This window comes from Triticum aestivum, chromosome 7A (assembly GCF_018294505.1).
Source record: "Triticum aestivum cultivar Chinese Spring chromosome 7A, IWGSC CS RefSeq v2.1, whole genome shotgun sequence".
Classification (NCBI taxonomy): domain Eukaryota; kingdom Viridiplantae; phylum Streptophyta; class Magnoliopsida; order Poales; family Poaceae; genus Triticum; species Triticum aestivum.
The window spans coordinates 531,932,362-531,943,014 of NC_057812.1; the positions used below are offsets into that span (position 1 = coordinate 531,932,362).

A 10,653-nucleotide genomic window follows, 5' to 3' on the forward strand; every position below is an offset into this window, starting at 1 on the left:
TGTCTCCATAGGAAAGAATGGATCAACTCAGTCAACTACACAGGCTAAAAAAGCTAGAACACCAAGAACTAGGACTTCAGTCGGTTTCAGACTAGAGGAAATTGACCGACCGCTTATAGTTCCCAAAGGCGTGTAAGTATTAAATATTCCAACTCCTTTACTTGTTGGAGCAATATTCATGTGCTAACAATCTTTGAATAATAACAGGTTATGGGAAAGGCACCCATACACCGCTCGTGATCCATCAATGGTGCAAGGTGCCTTAGTGCGGCAGATGTATCCACCACCAATTGGTCCAAAAAATGACCAGAAACCAGTATTGTGTTGGGAGGACTACAAGTGGTCCCCTGGCCCAGAAGTAAGATCAAAAGCTTCCAAAATTGTGGAAGAATTTTGGGTAAGTATATGCGCGCGCGCACACACACACACTATATATATATGTGCATTGTTTCTATAAATGATTTGAGAATTTTTAATCAGTTCTATGGTTACTAGTACGTACATAGAATTCTGAAACAGAGGTAACCATATTATATTTATAAATAAGAATTCTAAAACTGGTGGATGGGTGGTAGTTACAATTCTTTGTTTTGGTCACAAACATGAAAAAACTACTTGGTTTATCTATGAAGTGTTGGAAGCTTTGATTTTTTGTGCGTATGCTCACTTTCACAAATGCACAAGTAACTAACAATAATATTTTGGGATGGTTTTTGGCAGTGGCATTTCAAGTGTGACCCATTGGAGCAAGAGAAGGCAGATGGTGTTTTGGAGGAGAACTTGACTAGGAAAGTGAAACAGATGCTACATGAGGAAAATGTGGCAGCCATCAAAAGATTAATGAAGAAGGGACAATTGCCTGCACAACTAACAGAAGTGGATGAGAATGGTAACCGTTGGCCAACTAAGGAAGCTTTAATTTCTGCAAAGAAAATTGACTTTGGTACCGATGTTCGTTGGCGTCTACTATGTGAGCATTGGAGTGGTGTTGAATTTAGAGGGTTATCCTTAAGAAACAAGAGGAACAGACTTGCTAATGGGGATACAGTCTTCCATTGCAGCGGTGCGAGAAATGTTGTCACCACACGTCAATTCCTGGTACTCTATCTTCATCAAGCATCTCTCTACTTATGTTTAATAGGAAAGTTTCATTTACTTGGATGATGTTTCACACTCTTGAAATGCAGACACTAAAACAGGGAAAGTCCCTGGACTTTCCAGTGCTTGTCTTCACACGCATAATTTGCATCGAGGGACCGACGAAGAGAAGATTTGCAGTCAAAGAACTGCCGATCGTTGGGTTAGCAAAATCTTGTGACTTAGCTCATTTTAATCATCATGACAACTATTTGCGCAACACTTTAGTTTACATAAATTTTTTATTTTAAAAGGAGGATTTTTATAAGGCAATGAAAAATGCTCATGGAGAAAATTGGGAAGAGGAGCACCCAGATTTAGATGGACAAATCATCTACGAAGCAGCAGGTAGAATGCCACATGGCAGGCTGGGAATTGCTAATGAGTTATTTAGCAAAGCAGAGAAGGCCAAGTTTAAGTCTAAAAGGGTGATGGCCTCACAACCGGTGCGGTCTGCTAGGGAGGACCGTCTAGAAAGAGAGAACAAACATTTGAAGCGGGAGAACAAGCATCTTCGAGGCATTGAGCTTGTTGTGCAGGTAATCTTTCCTTCTCTTATAAATTGGAGTCTGAGTGGATAGGGTTGTGCTGACATGCTGATGTTTATAGTCATTGGCTGAGAAAGGGGGAGTGGACTTTGATGGCATAATGCAATCAGCTGCGGCTGACTTGGTAAGTTTAACCCATCTCGATGGTAGGCTTACAGCAATCTAACTACTAAGTGATGTGTCTTCTGTGTATGATAGACAGTCTACATCAGATTCGGAAGGCCGAATTCATAGGGGACGAGGTGATGTGCATCAAAGCGAACCTGAAAAGGTTAGTTCATTGTCGTCGTGCCTGCAAGTCTCCGGATGACCACCCCCTTGTTCCACCGATTTTGTTTTCTCTTTGCACATTAGCACATTTAGACGATATCAAGAAAGAATTTGTGTGTGCATGTTAGGTGCAGGATTATTGGTCATGGATAGTAGTAGCAGAGACACCAGATCCTTCATTGTTTTAATTGCAGATTTGTGAAAATAAATGCATGGTTAACTATATGGGCACATTCCTCTAAAGGATTATATCACCTGAGAGAAATGACTGCTAATACATATAAATACTTGATGGTTGATATAACAAGTTTATCTGCACATATATGAAAAAATGTAGTGAAGACCACCCTTGATAGCCTACAATTGCCATGGTTGTTTCTCTGTACATATGCCTTGTTTGCTTGTTTCTCTGTACATATGCCTTGTTTGCGTGCATATCTTAATTTGCTCTCATTTCTTATGCGCAAAACTAGATAAACTGAAGCATGTTAATTGGAAAATCATCAATAGGCAAACATATGACAGTATGAACAATAGTTTATTTGTACTTCATGTAGAATATATTCAGGTCGCAGGGAAAGAATTAGTACACATGAAAGACTTTAGCAAACCATCTCGAATATTTTTCTTAGGAATACTCTTCCTTTTTACCTAAGCATGGTTGGATCATGTTTGTTGAACCCTCGGTACAGACGCATTTCAATTAGAATACTCTTCCTTGGGACACATGCAGCTAGTATATGCTTTTCATTGTTGTTGGAAACAAGATCACATGCACATCTGTACAAATGTACTTTACAAGCTTGAGCTAAACTGACGCTTGCTATCCCTTAAAGATCAACCATACATGCTCATGATCATTCCAAATTGCTAGTTTCAAGATTCCAATTAGCTCTATGCTAGGTAATGTATGTGAAGTATCAGAACAAAAATCCTGTAATAAATATTTATGTGCAGCATAATCTACAACATTGTTGGTGTAAATTTTATGTGAGCTTTTGCCATTAAATTATTTGAATGGAAATTTACATTAACCTCTTTTTGAATATCTCATTCTTAATTAGTTATATGCTCGAACTAGCCAATGGTGTTATGTTAGTTTACTTGTTCGGCTGTGTCATGAGACTGCAAAATGTAAACACTACTGATAGTTGGGTTGCCGATAGATATCCATTGTACTTGGACAGTGCCCTCCTGCTGATTCATGTTTCCTATGAAAATCTCATGTGGAGGATCAAAAGGAAAATCGGCAATCATATTGTTAGATAGTCATACTATTAAATAGCAGCTAGCAGCTTACCTTTCAATTATAAAAAATATGTTTGGTCCCTGTATGTCACTTGAAATTTAGCTAAATTATACTGACAACTAGTTTTATCATTACTTAGGGAATGGGAAGCAGGACTGGAGGCAGTACCAGTAATGGAGATGATGATGAGGATGACTACTATGGCAGCGAGGGAGATGATGACTATGGCGAGGATGGTCTATATGGTGATGAGCCATATGATTACTATGGTGGTGAGGGATATAATGACTATGAAGATGAGGAATATAATGAGTATGTCAATGATAATGATGATTGGCCATAAAAGTCTAGTGATCTTCAAGTCATGCAAAAATCAAGTTATGTTAGATGTTTGAAATACTTTACCTTATCGACTTGTCTTAGTGGACAATTTATCTTCGCAAAATGTGACCTATCTTAGTTATTATTTTATTCTGAATTCGACATTTGATACTTATGGTTAATGCCATTCGGATGCAACTCAATACCTTGTGCTTGTGTGTATGAGATGTATTTGAGATGCCAATATTCTGAAATATTGCTATTGTACATGTAAACACACCTCGGTGAAAGCAATATATGAGGGGTGAGTAATGCCCTAAGGTGGCACAAATGTCTCGGTTACACAGTATGCCATTGGGGACTTTAGACCGTTGGTGTATTCATAAATTGACGGTGTTTGCTCACCCCTCGACTAACAGGTCTCCTGAAGGGTTGTATGCACCGTCGGCCATCTAACTAGCTAACGGTTTAGTTCTCCGCATGGGTATAACTAAGTCCTATGGGTCGAATGTACCATTGACTATTATGAAAACCGAGGAGAATCAATAACCATCGGACAATAAATGCCCGACCAGGAACCGTCGGATATAAATGTCGTCGAGCTAAGGTGAGCCAGCAGGTCACAGTAACATGCCCGATGGCTCACCGTCGGCTTACTACCGTAGGTGACAAAATTACCCGACTGTACCGGCCGACGAAGTAAGACCGACGGGAGATGGCCGACAGTGTACCGTCGGTTTAAGTAATAGTTGACGGTGATAAAAAATATCCGAGGTGATTGGACCCTCAATTATAATGAAATATCTAGTAGTGATTAGAGAGACCTTGCCAGATTCATGGCACCCCTGACAAGCCTGCTATTCACACGAATAGAAACTGTTGGGTTTTCAAGCAGGCCGGTAAATTAAATACCGAACTTAAGGGGAAAGGCCCTCCAAGCGAGGATGATGATGTGCCTTGCCCGCCAAACACTGGGGGACAGAAACCATTTCCCCTCGAAGTGAAAACGATGGACATGATCTATGCACCAACATCCCCAAGAGGGAGCGCAAACGCGCATTAAGGGACATCTATGCCGTAGAGCCTATCGCCCCAAAATTCAACCCATGGTCGGCTTGTCCGATCACCTTTGATCGCAGAGACCACCCAACCAGTATCCATCACGGAGGTTTGGCGGCCCTACTACTCGATCCTATCATCGAAGGGTACCATCACACTAGAGTCCTTATGGATGGCGGCAGCAGCCTCAACTTGATTTACAAGGATACTGTCCGTAAGATGGGTATCAACCCGTCAAGGATCAAGCCTGGCAACACTACCTTTAAAGGAGTGATACCCAGCCTGGAGGCCCACTCACGGGCTCATTAACACTGGAAGTAGTATTCGGATCTCCAGACAATTTCCAAAGAGAAGAGTTGATCTTCAACATCGTCCCTTTTCATAGTGGTTATCACGCACTGCTCGGACGAACAGCTTTCGCCCGCTTCAATGCAGTCCCGCACTATGCTTATCTAAAGCTAAAAATGCCTGGACCTCATGGTGTCATCATAGTAAATGGGAATACGGAGTGCTCCCTCCATAATGAGAAGCATACCGTGGCCCTAGCAGCCGAAGTACAGAGCGGCCTCATCAAACCGAACAATTCACCGGTCGTCAAGACCCATGACACTACTAAACATGTCAGAGCCGCGTTACAATGCGGTAGCTCGACGAAACCTGAGCTCGACTAGCAGTTTAGCCTCTGTCGATTGCCCCATAAGGTTGTGGTGTATGTACCTCGTGTACCTTATTCCGCCCTCAAAATACCTTGGGAAGTGTCGGAGGCACACTGCGGAAAAGGCCCATAATACGGCTTGACCCTATTTGGACCTCAAATATTCTTCCACTATAGGTTCGTTGAAAAACCTACATGATCTATGGTCGTGTAGGGACCTTTTTCTAGGTTCCTCTTTTTAGCAGACGACGATTAGACTCCTCCCCTTCAATGATATCTCACCAAGGAGGAACAGCGCACACGTGCAGCAGGGCATTATTGGGATTCTTAAACCATTTCGTTTAGGCTCTGTGTAAACCTTTCCCTTGTATAAACTTTTGGCATGGAAAATGGCCTCAATGTTGTTGGCATTATCTGTAACAACATGGCTCGACGTGTTAATCAGGGTATAATGGAAACAGTTGATCACCACTTTGTTTGGCAATCAATTTATTTTATCATCTGTGTTCCCTCCCTACCTCAGACTGCCACACGTGCCTTAGTCCGGCCTTAAAACCGGGGGATGTATTCGGCACTGTACATTTCAAGTCTGAACACCTATAGGGAACTCTTCGGCATCCTGGATATTGCATTATATACATCGACTCTGAATGATGTCTTTGTTATATAGTTGGGTTGCCCGGCTCCTGTGCTTACCACCTTACTTTCCGCTCGTTTGGCCAAGGTAGTAAAGGGAGAACTATTGCGGTTTTATTTCTGGTTCATCCGGTCAAGTTCCTCGGTAGACAAAGCCAAAAACTGACTGTCATGGTAGGCGAAAGATGGTCGGCGATTCGTTGACTTAGTATTATTCTACAAATCATTAGCGATTCACCCCGTGTTGTACGAAGGGCTGGTCTTCGTCCAGCTGCATGGAAAAGGCACCGTAGTCCGGATAGCCGCACACGCACAAGGGGCTAGTACTTAGCTCCATAGTCAAACTCCTATGGTTAAGTGAACGTAATAAAGCCGCATAGTCCGATTGCCTGGTTCACCTCGTGGACACCTCCTTTACGGACCAAGGCGTTGGATAAAGTGTGGTCACACATTACGTCGAACACCCCTGTAGCATCCACATGGGGGCTGAAGCCAACGACTGGCAACTTTCAGAAATATAGCAATAAACAGCCACACAGGAGGAAAAAATCGCTTGAAACAAAAGGCACAAGCATAGATATATAACAGAATGGGTTCATAACATAGTTTGTACAAACCGAACACAGTCAATCAAATATTACGTCCTTAGAACATTGACCCTCTATCACTCGGGCTCCTTCTAGGACGTCATCGAAGCACCTCTCCGGCTTCCGATGACCCTTGCCTTCGGGCGGACCTACGGTTGCCACTTCGGTGGCCTTCATCTTCGCCCATTGCATTTTGACATGGTTGAAGGCCATCCAGGCACCCTCTATGTAGGCCGAGCGCTTTACAACATCAATCTGCGGCCGCGCATCAAGAAGCGGCTTCAACAAACCAAAGTAGCTACTTGAAATCGGCTCAGCTAGCCAGAGTTGGACTATTAGATTCTTCATGGCCAAGCCGGCCACCCTATGCAGCTCCATCAGCTGCTTCAGCTGGTTGTTCAGAGGCGTCGGGTGTTCCGATGTGAGAAATTGTGACCAGAACAGCTTCTTGGTTGAATTCCTTCCTGGGATTGGAAGAACTATGCGGCATCGATGGCACTCTTCGGAAGATCTACAAACGCGACTGGAGAACTCCACACTCAGGTGAGAAAAGCATACCTCTGACCTCCAAAGATACTCTGCAAAAGGAAGGCCTTACCAACCGCTATCTGCCTTGACTGATGGATCTCTTCGCGAGCACTCCGGGACTTGCTCCACGCCTCTTTGGCCTCATGAAGAGCCTTGTCAAGCTCGGACGACTGGTCCGAAGTCTTCTGCTCCAAGGTTTCGCATTTGCTGATGGCATCCTTCAGCCCCTGCTCGACTTCGGCCACCCGAGCTTTGTGTTGGCGGCGGGTAGCTTGCTCGGCCTCTAGTTCTGCAGCCGCTTTGTCAGCGGCTACCTTATTCGCATCTGCCTCTTTCTTGTCCTGGGGTGGGCACCTTTGAGGGTCTCGACCTCGGCTGTGCCAACTATGATCATAGTCAAAGCACTTTATGAGTTAACCCCTCAATATACATATCACTTCTGACATAAAAATAATTTTTTCACATCATACGCATACCTTGCGTCTCGTCGAACCGCTTATTAATGCGATCGATTTCCTCATCTCCCACCTGAAGCTTCCGATTGAGTTCGGAATCTTCTGTGGCCTGGGCGGTTGCTACCAACATGGAAGCCTATTACAAAAACAACACCATATATTACTCTCCTGAATAGTATGTGGATCCTCTGACCGATTTCTTTTATACCGGCCAGAGTCTCTGGGGCTACTGTGTGTACACAGGTTTATTCTTCTATGTGCAAAGTTTTTTAGAACATTATGTCGCATACCACAAAGCCTATCAGTAGGCTACAGAAGGCTTCGTTCAGTCTGTTTTTAGCAGACTGAACCTTCTCCATGACCGCTCCTCCACGATGGAAGCACTATGCAGTGCTTCCTCCGGAGCATGGGGCGCCTCCGGATTAGTGGAGGCTGCCGATGGAACTGATTCTCCTCCCCCTCTTTCGAAGGGGGCTTCTTATCTGATCCCGGAGCCTTGCTGGTCTCTGGAATGGTGTTCGGCGGGGGCCTAGATTGTTGGGGCTCCCCACCGTTAGTTGTCATAAGGCGCACCTCCCCTAGGTCTTCGACGCCCGAGGTATTAACCTCGGGCGCCCTCTCGACGGTTTCGTCCGCCCCCCTCATCCAAGAGAGGTCCTTCGGGATGACACTTTGGTGTCCTCCATGGCGATAGGCGAGGGGGCTCGTGGCGGCGTGTCACTCTCTGCCATTTTGGGCGGTAGAGAATTCCCCTCCGATAATGGAGTACACTGGAGCTCGCGGGGAGGGATGAAAGGCAAATTACAAAATGACTTACATACTGGAAGCATGTAGACCAAAGATAAACAGTAAGTTTATGAATACTTACAATTCGGCCTGGGGCTTCACCCTGGGAGGTTTTTTGTGTACTAGTTCAGACTCTGAGTCCAAACTGTCCAAGAGGTTCAGCTTCCCCCTTTTGGGTGCCTCCCCCTACAGGTCTTCGGAGGCTGCCCTCTTCTTCTTCCTCCCCTTGTGGAGGGAGTCGCTTTCCGCCTCCTCCTCTTCCTCATCTCCCTCGTGGGAAGAGAGGGCTTCGGTCTCTCCGGACACTATTTCTGAAGGACCTTTTTGGCGAGGGCCACCCTTGGCCTTCTTGCCTTTCTTCTTTTTGGTTTTCTTCTCCGACGCCTGATAGGTTGCCGGGACCAGCATCTCCATCAGCTGGGGTGTGGTCGGGTTCTCAGGCAGCGGTGCCAGACAGTTGATCCGCTCCACCTTTGATGTCCAAACCTGTAAAGAAAGCAGGCAATATAACCTTTATTATATCTGAAATATTGACCAGATGGGTCTTCGGAAAGATTATGCTTACCGCCGTCGTCGGGTTCTCGATGTCGAGCCCGATGTCGTCAGTCTTCTTCAGCCACTTTTTCTGAGCCTGGAAGAGTTGCTCCCATATATCTTCGTGTGTGGTGTCGAAGAAGCACTTCAGGGTCCGTGGCTCCTCTGGATTGAACTCCCACATGGGGGAGGGCCGGAGTTGGCAGGGACGGGTGCGACGGAAGAGCATCACTTGAATCATGTTTGTGAGACCGGTGTTTGCACCCAACATGTTGGAGATGCATTTCTATAGCATATGTACCTCCGGTTTGGACCCCCAATCAAGGCCCTTGGCGGTCCATGAGGTGAGTCTCGTGGGGGTCCATATTTCAAGTCATGTGTGGCCGCCCAGTTGATGTCGCGTGGTTCGATGATGTTGAACCACTCCTTCTGCCATACCTTGACTGTCTCTATGAATGCCCCTTTAGGCCAAACGGCGTTGGGGAGTTTGCTTACCATCGACCACCTTCGGCTTCAGATTGAAGACCTTGAGCCATAGGCCGAAGTGTGGGGGGATGCGGAGAAGAGCCTCACACACGACTATGAAAGCCGATATGTGGAGGAAGGAATTTGGGGCTAGATCGTGGAAATCTAGCCCGTAATAAAACATGAGACCTCAGACGAAGAGGTGGAGGGGAAATACTAGCCCCCAAAGGAAGTGGAGGATGAACACAACCCTTTCACTAGGCCCTGGAGTAGGAATGACCTAATCTTTGTCTGGAATCCTATGTGCGATGTCTGCGGATAGATAGCCCATGCTCCGGAGATCCTTGACGTCCTTTTCGGTGATGGAGGAGGCCTCCCACTTGCCCTTGGAACCGGACCCGGCCGCTGCTGGGAAGGGTGGCAATGGTGGAGAAGAACGGAGTTGTGGGCGCTGGAGCTTGGAGATTGGGAGACGAAAGCTAGAGGAAGGCGTGAAGGAAAAGGAGGGCTCTTTATCCTCTTATAGACGGGAAAATACCAAACGTCCCCCATCAGGCCATAAACCTCGCCTGTTCCCAACGAGATCGTGTGTAAGGTGCGATTGGATTACCCAAACCATATTGATGAGAATCCCGTAATGGGCGGGCATGATCTCTGTTTTGACGAGACGTGCCAATGGATGCTAGACCTCGAAACATGAAATGGGAGGCGTGAAAACGGTTCAAAATTTTAAAGAGTCAAGTGTGATGCTTCGCCGAAAAAGTTTTCAGTAAAATGCACTATTCCTATTTTGACGTCTTACCTTCGTGGCTAAGGGTTGTATTGATTATGCAGAGCCGGACACAATTCCTTTACGTAGGATAAGGAACCTGATAAGCCACAAGTATAGGGGATCAATTTTAGCCTCTTTCGACAAGTAAGAGTGTCGGACCCAACGAGGAGCTAAAGGTAGAACAAATATTCCCTCAAGTTTTATTGACCACCGATACAACTCTACGCACGCTTGACATTCGCTTTACCTAGAACAAGTATAAAACTATAAGTACTTTCTAGGTGTAACGGGATAGGTTTGCAAGAATATAAAGATCACGTAAAAAAACAGGGCTGTTTTAGGTAAAGCAATAAAGTTAGTGTAGCGAGTGTGGGAAAGTGGTGGTAGGAGTTGCGAAATTGTCCCTAAGCAATTGACTACTTTACTGGACCGATAGCAAGTTTTATGTGGGAGAGGCCATTGCTAGCATGTCATCCCTGACTTGGAATTCTATGCACTTATGATTGGAACTATTAGCAAGCATCCGCAACTACTAACGTTCATTAAGGTAAAACCCAACCATAGCATTAAGATATATTGGTCCCCCTTCAATCCCGTATGCATCAATTTCTATGCTAGGTTGAAGCTTCTGTCACTCTTGCCCTCCAATAC

The 10,653-nt window shown here is 45.3% G+C and overlaps 1 protein-coding gene across 1 annotated transcript; it reads left to right on the top strand.

The window, feature by feature from the left end:
• Positions 1 to 247: 247 nt before the first annotated feature.
• On the top strand, positions 248 to 3,618 carry LOC123153452 (protein SET-like). Its single transcript, XM_044572571.1, has 6 exons — positions 248 to 397; positions 721 to 951; positions 1,392 to 1,676; positions 1,747 to 1,809; positions 1,888 to 1,956; positions 3,344 to 3,618. The coding sequence occupies exons 1-6, from the start codon at positions 248 to 250 to the stop codon at positions 3,545 to 3,547; spliced, it is 1,002 nt and encodes a 333-aa protein (XP_044428506.1). The 3' UTR covers positions 3,548 to 3,618.
• Positions 3,619 to 10,653: the final 7,035 nt, after the last annotated feature.

Excerpts from the sequence above, each read along its gene's own strand:
- LOC123153452 (XM_044572571.1), top strand. The coding sequence starts at position 248 with ATGGTGCAAGGTGCCTTAGTGCGGCAGATGTATCCACCACCAATTGGT. Across the intron at positions 398-720 it reads AAATTGTGGAAGAATTTTGG|TGGCATTTCAAGTGTGACCC; the intron begins GTAAGTATATGC and ends GGTTTTTGGCAG. Across the intron at positions 1,957-3,343 it reads ATCAAAGCGAACCTGAAAAG|GGAATGGGAAGCAGGACTGG; the intron begins GTTAGTTCATTG and ends ATCATTACTTAG.